At 51.5% G+C, this 13,881-nt stretch overlaps 4 protein-coding genes across 4 annotated transcripts; 1 reads left to right on the forward strand and 3 right to left on the reverse strand.

Annotated features, from left to right (window-relative positions):
* Positions 1–12: 12 nt before the first annotated feature.
* COCSUDRAFT_30417 (mannose-6-phosphate isomerase) lies at positions 13–4,868 on the reverse strand (the record flags this gene model as incomplete). The annotated part of the gene is made up of 12 exons (XM_005645193.1): positions 13–230; positions 693–794; positions 1,229–1,343; positions 1,567–1,759; positions 2,232–2,341; positions 2,765–2,926; positions 3,162–3,248; positions 3,476–3,613; positions 3,808–3,891; positions 4,077–4,215; positions 4,329–4,393; positions 4,788–4,868. 12 exons carry the CDS (start codon positions 4,866–4,868, stop codon positions 43–45), a joined length of 1,464 nt encoding a protein of 487 aa, XP_005645250.1. The 3' UTR covers positions 13–42.
* A 340-nt stretch (positions 4,869–5,208) lies between these two features.
* Positions 5,209–6,758, forward strand: COCSUDRAFT_83528 (hypothetical protein; the record flags this gene model as incomplete). The annotated part of the gene is made up of 6 exons (XM_005645456.1): positions 5,209–5,388; positions 5,529–5,627; positions 5,759–5,888; positions 5,998–6,104; positions 6,197–6,323; positions 6,514–6,758. The coding sequence occupies 6 exons, from the start codon at positions 5,209–5,211 to the stop codon at positions 6,756–6,758; spliced, it is 888 nt and encodes a 295-aa protein (XP_005645513.1).
* Positions 6,759–6,858: 100 nt separating this feature from the next.
* Positions 6,859–7,591, reverse strand: COCSUDRAFT_33863 (hypothetical protein). The gene has a single exon (XM_005645194.1). It carries the CDS (start codon positions 7,340–7,342, stop codon positions 7,184–7,186), a length of 159 nt encoding a protein of 52 aa, XP_005645251.1. The 5' UTR covers positions 7,343–7,591; the 3' UTR covers positions 6,859–7,183.
* A 153-nt stretch (positions 7,592–7,744) lies between these two features.
* COCSUDRAFT_54203 (hypothetical protein) lies at positions 7,745–9,443 on the reverse strand. Its single transcript, XM_005645195.1, has 4 exons — positions 9,406–9,443; positions 9,020–9,096; positions 8,559–8,653; positions 7,745–8,283 (listed from the first exon to the last, which is right to left on the reverse strand). The coding sequence occupies exons 2-4, from the start codon at positions 9,056–9,058 to the stop codon at positions 8,109–8,111; spliced, it is 309 nt and encodes a 102-aa protein (XP_005645252.1). The 5' UTR covers positions 9,059–9,096; positions 9,406–9,443; the 3' UTR covers positions 7,745–8,108.
* Between the last annotated feature and the right edge of the window lie 4,438 nt (positions 9,444–13,881).

A 13,881-nucleotide genomic window follows, 5' to 3' on the forward strand; every position in this document is an offset into this window, starting at 1 on the left:
GAGCACGTGGCGGCGGCATGCTGTCACATGCCGGCACATGGCTCACGTCGGCCGCACATGGGCCGCGTCGGGCGCGCCGAAGCTGGCCCACTTGTTGAGCTCGCGCTGCAGGGCCGGCAGGTTGTTGGTGGCCATGGCCCACAGCAGCACCAACAGCAGGCCCAGTGCAAACCAGAACACCCACGACAGCTGGCCCTCCCTCTCCACGGCAGCCGCCTTTGTGCGTGCTCCTAATTTGGGTCAAAACATCCCAGATTAGCTACGTTCCATGGTCATCTATGACTTGTCATGCTTGTGGGTGTCCACTGCAGATTCTCCGCGATACACAGAATACACCATTAGACAAGGGCTGCTTAGCGCTTGCTATGAATATATCCAGAAACCACATGAATGGCTTCTAATATAAGCCTGTGAGCACGAGCATTGAAGACTCATTCCCCCAAAAATTTCTTTGAGAGAGGACACAAGCTTAGCTTTGGAGTTCCTTATGGCATGGCCACACGTGTGCTTGCCTGCTGCAGAGTTTTTCGACGTGGCCTCATCAATATGGGCATTGCAGCAGCGCCAATTAAGCACAGCGTGGTTCAAATTTTCCCCTCTGTCTTTCCAGGCAGTGACCATGGCCGTCATAGAATGGCAAGGAAAGGAGGGCAGAGCATGAGCTTGTGGGCACTTGAGATATCAGCGCATACCTTGCTTGTACACCCGCTCATTGACGGTAGCCAACCATGCCTCCACACCGACGTTTAGGGCCTCTACCATGAAGGGCGTGTTGGCAGGGATGAACACCACACCTGCCAACGCAGCACGCCCCCTCAAAAACTCTCACAAGAACACCACCGGAATGAGGCAGCCACCTTTGCCCAAACAGAAGTCTCTCCCCAAAGCTATGCCCTGAGAGAGACATTAACAAAATGGCAAATTTTCTCACAAACACATAGATCAGGTTACAGCCATCACCTAAACAGATTCTTTCCCATAGCAAGGCCCTGGAACAGACATAACAAAATAGGAATAGCATGCTGTGGGGCATTAGTGGACTTGTCTTCCAACGCATGGCACTGGAAAAGTCGCGCGCTCAGCACGTTTCATGTCACCAAGCACTTTTTCGATACACGCCATTTTCAAGTCATCAAACAAACCAGGTAGATGGGCATGCTATGTCAAGAGCGCCCCACTCACTAAGATGAGCTGTCATGTCACATGTGCTTTGGAAGTAAGCACCCACCTCCCTTGCGAAGCTCAACCTCCTGCAGCTCAACCTTGGGGTCCGCGTCAGCGCGCGGGGGGTTCCGGGTGAAGGCTCTCCCTTGCCCTTCCCGCACAAGCAGTATCTGCGGACCCTGCAGATGCCACCAGCCCCCACTCAGCTGCACACCACGCAATCATCTCTGCACCAACCAGGCCGCTTCCAGGCAGGCAGAACTGTTTCAATTTCTAATATTTGCTGACATCTCTGCAGGCCATGCCACTGAGGGGAGCATGCATGCCGCCGAGCTGCTCGCATTGTCATGAGAGGAGATTGCAGTGTAGTTTGTGAAGTACAGATTTGAGAGGCTGACTCACTGGGCTGGCAGGAATAGCCTCCTGGAGGCCAAGGGGCCTGGTGGTGCCTGGGATCCTGATTCTGAGGACCTCAAACTCGTCGAAAGGCGGGCTGTAGGTGACAGTCCAGGTGCGGCTGGTGGATGGTGTTCCCTCCAAGATCTCCGGGGGGCCCTGGCTGTACGTCAGCGACTCGCACAGCACTGACGTGTCCCTGCAACAGTGATTCACACTTGAAGTATGCGTCTTGACATACAAAACAAAGTATGAGTCTTCTATCAGGACCAATTGCATGACTGCGCCCCTATGGATAAATGGCGACGCCTTCTTCAGAACAAGGCTGACCCTTGCATGCGTGGCGTTTGGCAGATCAAACATCTCATGGTGATGGCACTTGAATGTTTGAAGTGCAACAAGCGGTTGAGAGGTGATCATTGATAACCGATTCAGGATGGGATCCAACCAGCATGTTGCAATGACAGAGTGTCTCGCATGTGCACATTTAAACCTCAATGAAAATGCCAAATAACAAGCTCGGTTGGCAGGGGTGAGCGTCCAATGTGACCCCCATGGCATCCGTCAGGACTGAAGTTACCCACACAACACGTCTCAGAAAATCCACTGATCTGATATTTCACTTTCTGGGGAACACCGTAGACTTGAGACATTGCCGGGTTGAGGCTCACCTGAGCTTGGGGGTGAGGCCGGCGCGGATGACATTGTCGGAGGTGGCCATGCACTCCACCAGCTCACCAGACACATATGCGTGCGGCACATTCGCCGCCAGGTAGACCGCCTACACACACACAGCCGGCCACTTCACGCATGCCAGAAATCGACCACTGCCTCCTTGCGGTGTATGCATCACATATGAGAGCTTTGCTGTCCAGGTGACTGTGCTTGAACCGGTGCGCGCTGTGGCATGCTTGCCAGAGCTATGCGACCATAGGCTTCTCTGGGGAGCAGATAATATTCGAGTGTTTTGCTTATCAGGTGACATTGGTCCCATTGGCAGATTGCCCCAGCAAGTTGACCACTGGCTCCCTTTGAGAGGAACAGAGCATTTACGAGAGCTTTGCTGGTCAGGTGGTCCCATTGGTGCGTGCATTAGCATACTTGCCTTTCTACTGTACATGCACTCTTCTGAATACCTGAAATGTATCTACAGACGTGTTAATAAGATGCGCTGTGGGGAGTAAAGATCTGGAATGTGCGCCACCTGGCCAGGCTTGAGGGTGACGAGGTTGAAGAAGAAGGCGGAGAGAACGCCGACGTCCAAAGGGTACTGCTCGTTCAGGCGCAGCACCAGCTTCTCCTTCTCCGTCAGCACCCGCCTCTCGCTCAGCAGCCGCTTAGTCATTACCTGGATCGCCGTTGCCACCTGCAACCGGCCGAGCCTCTCTTGGCAACATGCCCAGTATTTACTAATTTTATTTACCAACTTACTAAATATTACTAGACACAAGAGAACATGGTCGTGCCCTGCTGCACATGTGGGGCAAATCAGACCTGCAACAGGTAAGCGTCAGCTTGTCAGATCACTCTCTGGACAACACCGAGTGGCAAACGATGTGACGTGACAGTCTACAGAAGAAGGTTGGGAGGACCTGACGCACCGTGGATGCATCTGCGGTCATCAGCGCGCTGAAAGCAGCCTTGAGCGCTGCCTTGGAGGGGCTTGCCTCCACCGCCGCAGCCGCTGCCTGCAGGTGACACACAGATTACTCACAGGTGACTCACTGCAGAGACTACTGTACAGACAATGCTGACCCTGTGCCTTTGACCAAAATGTAACTCCAAAAATACTCACCGCAGAGGCAATGCTGATCCCGGGCTATTGAATGACATGCAACAGACTGCAGTTCTCTTATAAGGGCTTCTTGATCATTGTCAGCCATGTGAGGTAGCTGCATTGGGGCCGCATGCACACCTCTCCGACGACAGATTTCAGCTCCGGGACACTCCTCAGGGCCTCCACCAGTTCGTCGTGCTCCACAAAGCCGCACAGGGCCTCAAAGTCTGTCAGCGCAATGGCCATCTCCGGCTTGTGGTTGTCGTCCTTGTACACCTGATCAATCAGCCACCTTGACGCATTCAGCTTTGCTTTTCTTGACACCACTGACGTCTCTGACTTAACATTGCATGAGAGCTCAGAGCAATGCATGTTGCAGAGCTCATTCGATGAATTGCATGCTGCATGCCTGCAAATGCTGGGTTGCTGGGGGCTGTGCAGAAGCTGAGGGACAGGGAACGAACACACACGTCAGGGCGCTTGGCATGCAGCTTCTGTGCGAGGGCCTTGTCCGGGTGGGACTGGATGGATAGAGCAGTCCCCACTGACAGCACCTGTGGCACCGGCAGCAATTTACTCAGTAACCCCTAAACACCTTCAGGTAATCACCGGCCTGAGTGGTGCACCACAGACATTTTGAACTTTGGATGAGCACCTAGATATTGCAGCATTCCTATGTGTGGAAAGAGCATGAGCCAATGGAATGATCAGGGTGTCGAAGACAAGAAGCAAGTTCTACCTTGAAAAGAAAAGGGATGTCATCTCCGAAGTACTGTTGGGCGTCACCCAGAGCAGACGGATGTGTGCTGAGCCAGTGGCTGAGCGTGGTGTTCTCAACGCCAAGGACAGTTGCCGGACCACTGGGGTGCGTCCCCATCCTGGTTTAACAAGGAGATCAGTGGCAGCGAGACCCTGTGCATGGAAACCTCCGTCCAGAGTGAGAAGTGATAACATCCGATCCTTTGGTCCAGAAAAACAGGGGTTATCGCACCAGAGTTCCGCGTAAGGTTTCTCGGGATCAACTTCGATACCCGCTCCGGCTGCAAGGGCGGCAACCTGCAAGGACAAGATTGCCCAATCACACTTTCCGGACATTTGATTGCACGAGATGACCCAGCTCTGCCATCTATCTGAGATGTGAACTTAAAGTTTGTATCTTTGCCTGATTTACAAGATGCAGTAGGCTCACAGCAGCCTTCGATTGAGTCCTGGCAGTTGGCCAGGTGATGACAAGATACAGGCGCTCTGTAGCTAGAATTCAAAATGCAACAGTATTATCAAGTTGGTACAACAAGCAACACTCGCAACGAACTGGCATTGCCAAATGCATGCAAAGACTCCGATGAATGCGAGCATGGCCGCTTCCCCCACTTCCTTGCAAATTGGCATCGGACCGTCTTGGATCAAAAGATACATTGAAAATGCTTGTAATTGGCATGCTGAATATCACCTCGCTCCCTCTCTTGCCTCCACCACCATCTGGCTTCCTTCCCCAAGCATAGTTCTGCACTGGGCACTGAAGACGCAACATATTTCGCGAGTTTTCGCGATCTCCGCTTCAAACTGACCTGATAATCGAAGACGGATACTCTAAAACGCAGAAGTTCACTTCTGCGTTATATGCTTCTCTTGTTCTGGATTGTTTGGGCAATTTGAGAATCGTAAAGCGACGATACTTTGACGCCCTTATAAGGGCTTCTTCACCAGGGGGTTTGGGGGATGCTCAGGTAGGGCTTCCAAGCATAGAGCATCGTTGTGAAAACTTGCATCCTGGGTAATATATCCAGAGATTTCAGTATTGAAAACTTCAGGGTGTAGCGTCCTCAAATCAGCAGAGGCAAGGCCAACCTGCCTCAGGCTGGGTGCCACCCATGTGTCTTTCTGCGAAAGGAGGCAATCAGTACGGGGCCTGGACATGCAGAAAGCCTTTGATTGCTGATAAATTGAGAGTATGGCGCGAGGCCAAGCGATCGATCCTGACTGCACTCGCGATCGCAGCTGTGCTCGTGACAATTCTAGCCACATACGCCCAAATGATGCCACCGTTGCAGGTACGGATTATACCAGATGTTGTCAGTCGGTTAAGATGCTCCTCATAGACGGAGGTTTTTTGGGGTTGCCTTGCAGCAGTCCGGCAATTTCGCTTCATGGCTCTATGCTGTGGAATGTAAGCATCGTGTTGCTGCCACAGGCTCAAGATTGGGCGACTATACGGCAGTTTCCACCGCTTTCTATTCCTCAGCTTGCTGCTCAGAGAGATGTCATTCAAAGATATGCAGCAGAACACATGGTGAGATTTCATCTGCTCCTCGTTGGTTCTGTTTGACCTCCTCCTTTGTGCTGACTCATAAGAGCATCAGCCTCTAGACTTCAACCGAAACTGACACAGGAGAAATTTGCTGACTGGCCCTGTGCACGCAGGTGGCGACACTGGTTGGCTGGACTTTGGTTTACGTCTTCATGCAGATGTTTGCCATCCCAGGCACAGTCTCCCTTAGCCTCCTCTCTGGAGCCCTCTTTGGCACACTGAGGGGTCTGTGCCTTGTAGCAGGTACATGCTGCCACTCAATTTCCATTTGATTTTTGCAATGCGTATGGTGCACTGATGCTGGCCAGCGGACTAGTCGGCTAATCTCTGTTACAATGGTTGCGATCTGCAGTTGTTTCAACAATTGGATCCTGCGCGTGCTTCACGCTCAGCAGATTGGTGGGAAAGGCCCTGGCGCATGCTGTGTGGCCAGAGCAGCTGAAGTCTTTTGAGAAAGAGGTGCGCTCCATCTCAGAGATAAGAAGCACCTTTTGAAATTTGCACACTATTTTAGTTATGGCATACCAGGTTCTCACACAATCTGTGCACAGGTGGAGAAGCGCAAAGGGGATCTCTTGAATTATGTCATTTTCCTGCGCGTGACGCCCCTGCTGCCAAACATCTTCATAAATATTGCGTCACCCGTTGTGAACGTTCCGATATTTCCCTTTGCTTTTGGTGGGGAACTCGTTTAGTCTCTCTACTTCACCACGTTGTGCACATGTTCATACATGTTATCACATGACCAGCATGCATGCATGGGTCATGCTGGCTTGCTACTCGATTTCCAGGGACCCAGATCTGCTGTAAGGATCATGCATCTCCGCTGGACGGTAAGAAAATTCTCATTAGGAGTATTTGCATGCAGGCACACTGTTGGGCTGTCTGCCCAACAACTTCTTGGCGGTGAACGCTGGCAGCAAGCTGGGCGAACTTAAGAGTTTTACTGACTTATACGACGCCAAAATCCTCCTTGTTGGTGAGCACCTGCTCTTGCTGATGTCTTTGGGAGTGTCACTGCCCATGCCTTGCAAGTGTGCTTGCCAACCCATGGCAAACTGGGGTCCTCTGTTTATCCAGTGGCGTGTTTTGGGTTGTGAGAGACTCCCTTAACTGAGCTCATGCTACGAATGTGAGGATATCCTATCGGTGTCAGGCAAGGAATGTCTTAGCCTTGCCTTCAGTGTGGAGCAACCTTTGTCTGAAATGTGCAGGTTGTGGGGTTGGGGTGGTTGCTGTGCTGCCGATAGTATTCAAACACATTGCCAGTAGGAGGCAACAACAGCAGCAGCAGCAGCCATCAGCGATGAGCTCAAAAGCAGACTAGAACTTGCACAGCAGATGATGGCACGAGAGTCGCAGAGAGCCCTCAGCAATTCGGTGGCAGTGATAATGCCACAGGAGGGCATCCCTGATATGTTTTCCGAGTGCGCTCAGGCCCCCACAGCAGAAGATGGTTCTTGCATGCCACTTGTACTTGACTTGTACAGAATTGATTACGCTGAAGTAGCAGCTGAGGGTTGTAGACTTCTATAGTATCATGACATTTCATGACATAGCTTCGCAGGTCTTTGTACTTGTTCAAATCCAAATACCTGGCCGTTCTGCTCAAACTGGCTCTTTTTGTACTTCTTTCTTAGAGTAGCATTCGTGGCGGCACTCAAGCGGCCGAACCTGATTGATCGTCTTATCCCCATCTTATCCTTATCTTTTGCCCTTCCAGAGTAGCATCAGAACATGTTGTAGTGCTATTTAAAAGGTCTGGGCGTGTTCATTTGCAGAAAGTAGTGCCTGCAGTTTTTGTCTTAAATATTATGTCTTAAATATTATGTGTGTGGATCATTCATTGGGATGTGACAGACAAGATGCACAAGATGATTTGTGCAGTCAGCATGTGCAGAAAGGAGAACTTGTCTCACTTGTAAAGCGTGCCAGTGGTCTTATCTTCTTGTACAGACTGCACTCTGATGAAATAGTAAACGTAAGCATTTATCACCGTGAGAAAAGGTCCTTGTTTGGGTTCGATGGATGACATCACAGGGCATATATATGACTGATCAGTCATTACTAGCATGAAGCTAGTGAGCTCGAGCTAGATTGCACAAATCTAAATTACAGAAGAACTTGCAATTGCATCACATGCAGGACGATATAAGAAACCCAATAATCAATTCCTGCGATATTACCACCCATAGGTACTTAAAGGCGCTTGTTCTTCCCAGCTGGGCCCTCGTTGCTAATTTGGCACACTGCATGTGTGCCTCAAGTTAATTTTGGGAAGGCAACTGGAACTAGCTTAATTAAGGAATTTTAAGTAGATAACGCATACCCCTGGCCCTCATCATGAGGATATCCTCGGAAACTTCAGCGTAACTTCTGCCGCTCGGTTTGCCTGGATGCCTGCAAACCTAATTCTCAAAAACACATTATTTTAGCCAGGAAAAATCAAAGGCATTATTACTGTCACGTTGCTCTGTCCTTTGCCTTTTTGGCCGCCGCCACATTCCTCTTCCTGTCCCTTTCCTGCTTCACATCCAGATCTTCGAACTCGTTTAGGGCGGTGCCCCCATAGCCAGTCAGCGCGTACTCGCACATGCTGTCTATAATGATGTCTGACGCAGATGGCGGATTGGAAGGCCTGCATCAATAAAAGGACCTTTCAGCATTAAGTGACAGCGCTGACAACGTGTGAAGCATTGCAATAAGCATGCGCGCATGCTTGCCTTTAATCATGACATGAAGCAGGATATGCTGAGGCTTCCTCTAGCAAGGCAAAGCGTCTTTGGCAGTGTGGGGACATGAAAGCAAGGGGAACGCTGAATACAACAATAAAAACACAACTATTCTGAAACCCGATTTCTCCTCAGGAGAGATGTGCAAGGGTTGCAGGGACAGAGGGTGGCAGAGGCGCACTCTGTCTTGTATATGAACATGTGCCGTTGGCGCATGACGTTCTCATACTTCTCATCCGCCTCCTCTGGCGCCATCTGCTTCAGGTAGAACACCACCTGCAGCCGACACAGCACGGCCATGATTCATGCTGACTAATGCCCACCGTGCTGATTCCCCTCATGCATGCATGCATGCAAGCATGCATGCATTGTTCTGAGGACTCCATTGCTTGCTGGGAGAAGCAGTGCATGGCTGACCACAACAAGAAAGCAGGTCCAGCACAGGCTTAGAGGGAGTGGTCCTGCTAAACTCCGTCTACACCCTCAATGGTCCAAACGCCTCGAAGATGGAAAGTTCAAGTTCAACACATCACATCCACTCATTGGACGTGTCTCATTGGTGCTTCACTCCCTCATCTCAGGAAAACTACAGTCAGTGGAGTGGCAAGCCAATTGAGTACAGTCAACATCAAGTCAGCACACCTGCTCCATGTTCTTCAATGTGACTGCCTGGCCGCTCATGGTGTCCGCCTTCCACCACTTAGGGTGCCACCAGTCACCTGCCACAATGCGTACTTCTTACGTGAGACATGCGTTGACAGAGAATGCACAGCAATCATCATGCACGATAGCCAGAGACTCCCAGATGATACCATGCTGGGCCCCATGGCATCTCTGCCCAGCTGCATGTCTGATCATGAATAGGTCCAACACCCACCCGTATGCATCAGACAGTGAATATTTCATGGCCAGTTGGTGGGAAGACAGCCCATGCACCGATAGAATGCCCCTGTCCTAACAGATATGCATGCAACTCATTTTCAAGGGGGATCTGTACAGGAACGTGAGACAGGAAGCTTCCTGCGCACCTTCCTTGCCCTTGTGCTTGTCGAGGATGCGCGGGTTGAGGTGCCACTGCGCCTTCTCCTTGCCAAACCACTTGCGCGTGTCCGTCAGGTTTATGAACACCGAGGAGGCTGCGTAGTCCACGTGGCGCCCGAATGGCATTGCGTGGAATGGCGGGCCCACAAACACCGGGATGCAGCCTGTTCGCAGATAAACACCCCTCTTGTGCGGATCCGGATGAAACTAAGTCCACCCTTACTGTCCCAAGTGAGAGAATGGGTGATTGCCCATAAGCTGGAGCAATGCTAGGCATGGTACACGAGAGGAATGCGAAACAGCCCTGCAGAAGTGCATGAAGACAGCACCCAGCCATGGTCCACAAAACCCACCAGGAGATTACAGAAGCAATTGTGCGTGAGTGACAAATGCTCTGACATGGCAACAAAAAGCATTGATGCGGCTGCAAACTGCAATGCTGGACCCTGTGCAATCAATAAACAGGTGGTCGTGCCAACACTGGGTGAGACAGGAGGATGAACTGCTGCACTTGTGGAAGAGAAAAATGAGCGCTACTCACCAGTCACAAAGGCATCGCTGAGGCGTTCAGAGGACTGGGAGTCCCCGGGGATGATCATGCAGAAGCGCGACTGGGCCATGGACTCGAGCATCGACTTGTGCCAGCCCTGAGCTGTTCCCCCGCCGTGCGCCTCCTCCTTTGTGCACTTCAGGCTCTGCGCCTTGGGCTCGCCTGCATGCAGTGGGGATTCTGTCACTTCAGGTCACTCAGCACCAATACAGGCTCTGCGATGCCTGTATGAAGAGCCAGGATCACAGGCTGTTCAAGCTATGCTATATAATGGGGGCAACTGCGAGCCTTGCAATAAGCTGTACACCGTGTCAGGCTGCAGCTCAGAACCTTGCTGGCAGACAAGGGAAAATGCCCACTGCCCGGCGATGCTCGGATAGCTGCTCAATCCCAGGAAAAGCCAGTGAAGTTTTCATGTGCAGGAAGCTCCATTGCTATAGTCCCGGAGACAGCCGTATGCACTGCGAAGGGTCATGTGTCCGCTCATATTCCTAAACTTGTTTTGCAAGGGGTGGGAAATTGAAGGGAGGAAGAGGCGCGCACCGAGGCAGCAGGCGTCTATCTCTGAGGAGTTGCCCTGTCGCAGTGCTCCAACCAGCGCATGGCGCATGCGTTTGGCAACCTGGGACACATATGCTACTGTTAACTCATACATTACATTAACTCATTTAATTTCAGACACGCTGGGATTGTTTCCCTGAGACAGACATGCAACAGAAAAGCCGGGCTTGGCGTCGACCAGATTGGTAGCTCAATATCAATCAAAACTTGTCAGGAAGTGCCGCTTTGCTGAGTGCATGTAATCTCCCTCAAGGGTATGCAGTGCACATGTGCGCCCCCTGTGGTGTATGCAAAAAAAAACCCCAACCAAAATTAGGGAGGACATGCACCTTTACACTTGGAGTGGCACAATAGAGTGAGAACAAAGACTTGTGGACGGACCTGTTCCCAGGGCCCGCAGTTGCCCCTGAAGAAGGCAAGCTTGGGACGCTCGGACGGCCGCGGAGTGGAGATGTCACTAATGGAGTGCACCAGTGAAGCCAGGTGCTCCGAGCCGCTGTAAGGGGCTATCACTATATTCTCTGCGCGCAGCAGCACCAACATCCAAGACTTCAGATACTTCAGTGGCCATTGTCCGGCGCTATTGAGAACAGCTCCAAGGTTGGATGGGTGACTGGTGTCTTTCACAGGAACACACAATATTTGTGATCCTGTACCTGTGGTTGTCAGCCAGCCGCTGCAGAATTAAGGCTTCAGGCATCTTCAGCCTCAGCTTCCGCATGAATTATGCAGGAGCCAGCCATGGCAAACAGAACAGCAGCCGGCAAGGCGCGGATGCATGAGCAAGGTGCCATCAGCTGTACAGCATGAGCATCCATGCAACATGCAGAATTGATGTCTGCTGCGGTCTGGCTCAGCCTGCTATAGCTCTTCACCCGCCCTTTGTGTGAACGCTAGCAACTCCACGACACGAGGCAATCAGGCACACCTTCTCTGTAGGTGGGACATTTCCAGCGCTGGCCCCTCTCTACAACAACATGCAGGGAATCGCCCATTTCGCGGCACATGATCTTGTCGTAGAACTCCTTTGTCACATTCTCGTTGCCAAAGGCAAAGCCCGGGTGCGACTGGAAGAAGACAAACTCCTTGCCGCCGCTGCGTTTCCACTGCAGCATCTGTGTTTTGCATGACACAGCACAGCGTGTCAGCCATGCACTGTAATCTCACCATTGATGACGACAACATCATTTCTGCATGAAAACCAAGGAAGCAGCTTGGGTTTCCTGCAGCCCTCCTCTGCATGCAGAGATGCTGGGGTGCTGCGCTGAAACCATAAATAGAGGAGATGTCCCTCTCACATTAGAAAAGTTCTTCAACGGGGCAGCCATGTCGAAGCAGTGTGGACAGGCGAGACAGGGAGCTCTCTTTCACTGCACCGCATGACTTGTTGGAAGGCACACACAACACCCGCACAATCAACATTACTAGTCCGTTTTGGGGACAAAGGCGGACACTAGAGAAACCGTGATGGGCCCAAACCTGGGTCATGACGTTGTAGGCTGAAACAAGCGCGGGCCCCCCGGTCCCGGTGAGTTTCTTCCTGAGATACTCAGACGCCCACCAGTGGTGCTCCGCGTGCTCCTCGCTGAGAGCCCACATGAGGCGGCAGTAGTCATAGACAAAGATGATGTCAGCCTTCTCCGGCTCGTCCACTCGGCGGTCGCTCTTCAGCAGCGTCTGGTACACGTACCAGGGGGCTGCGCGCGACAATACTATGAAATCAGGGGAATGAATAGGGTTGTGGGAATTGCGATGAAAAACTCTTTAGCGTCTGGTACATGTATCAGGGGTTGCGCGCAATGAATTTGTATAACCAGGGCTGTATAACCAGGGCAACGAGGTCTGGAACTCAGAGGCCTGCGAGCGACAAGATCAAGAAACTCAGGGAGATATTGAGGGTTGGTGTGACATTTGTTGGCAGGGCAGTGTCCTCTTTGTGGTTGCTGGGCACCGTTGGCGGCACATCAAATGCATGCAAGCAGAAGAACGTGTGCCGCCAGGCTGAACATGGGTTTATTGACTTAATCACAACGGGAGGGCCTGCAAGCTTCAAAGCACGTCGATTTTGCAAACGCCAGAGCACAAGAGGAAAGTGCCATATGGCACACGCAAGCAACAGGGTCACATTACAGCATTCGAGTTCGGATTTATAAGATTGCAGCGGAAGCTTCAGAGATGAGCTGGGAGAAGAAGTGCGCTTACCTGCGTTGAGGGACTCGTGGTGGGGCAGGGAGTTGAAGGGGTACATGCCGGTGTACTGCTCCATGGGGGGAGTCGAATTAAACTTGGGCAGCAGGTGCGTGGCGTTGGGCAGAATGGTGCCGAACTCCGGGTCGGTGACAAATCGCGCCACGTCGCAGCGCGGGTAGCCCAGGAAGTGGGCCATCTCGCTGATGTCCAGCACATAGATCTTGCAGCCTGCGCCATGCAAGGTGCAATTGCGAGGCAAGCGAATGAGTAAAATGAGAAGAAAATCTTCATCAGCAAGGTAATAGAATATCAGAACTGCAAGTGTGTGGACATACAAAGGGGGTTTGCATCTCAAAAGAGCTCGGCAGCCTTTGCTGGTCCCTTCACCAAAGTAAAGCAGGCATACCAAGACCAATGACCACTTCGGCGCAACTTTTCTTAGCATTACCCCAATAGGAAGCTGCATGCAAGCAGCTCAGCATCGGCTATAAGTGTGCAGTCAACCACCCCTTCTTGCTGACACGGGCTCATTCAGCAACCGACCACGCTGATAAACACAGTTGCGGGCGTTACAAAAAAAAATACTAAAAGTTCATTGTTGAATTAAATGAGGCTCATGCAATCACTTATTAGGCAACTTGGAGAGGCCAATTCACTCTTCGTGCTAATAAGGGCGGACTTTACTGTTTGACACATTCAAACAGGATTTGAATACAGAAAGGTTGACTCAGTAATGACTCACTTTTGGTGCTTATGAGGGCCCCGTGCTCCCAGTGCACCTCTCCTTGCATCTCGTCCCATGACAAATTACTAATGGGTGACTAGGGGATGACTAGGGGGGCTGACTCACTCTTGGTGCTTATGAGGGCTTCACGCTCCCAGTGCTCCTCTGCCGGCAGCATGTCGGCACGCTCGTCCTCGTCCTCGTCCTCGTCAGCGCCACTCTTTCCAGGGTATTTGGGGATGTCCTGCACCTTGGTGTCCGCCACTATGTCCAACTTCTTCACCTTTGCAGCCTTCGCTTCCACCGCCTGAAAACCCATGACAAGCAATTTAAAGACTTGAACTCGAACTTCAGATATAGGGCCCCTCTTAGGATGGAAATTTGTGTGTCCCTAGATAACACAAAACTAGGTAAACCAGGACCATTGCATTGGAGCCT

The sequence above is a fragment of the Coccomyxa subellipsoidea genome, assembly GCF_000258705.1.
Source record: "Coccomyxa subellipsoidea C-169, whole genome shotgun sequence".
NCBI classification, from domain to species: Eukaryota; Viridiplantae; Chlorophyta; class Trebouxiophyceae; family Coccomyxaceae; genus Coccomyxa; species Coccomyxa subellipsoidea.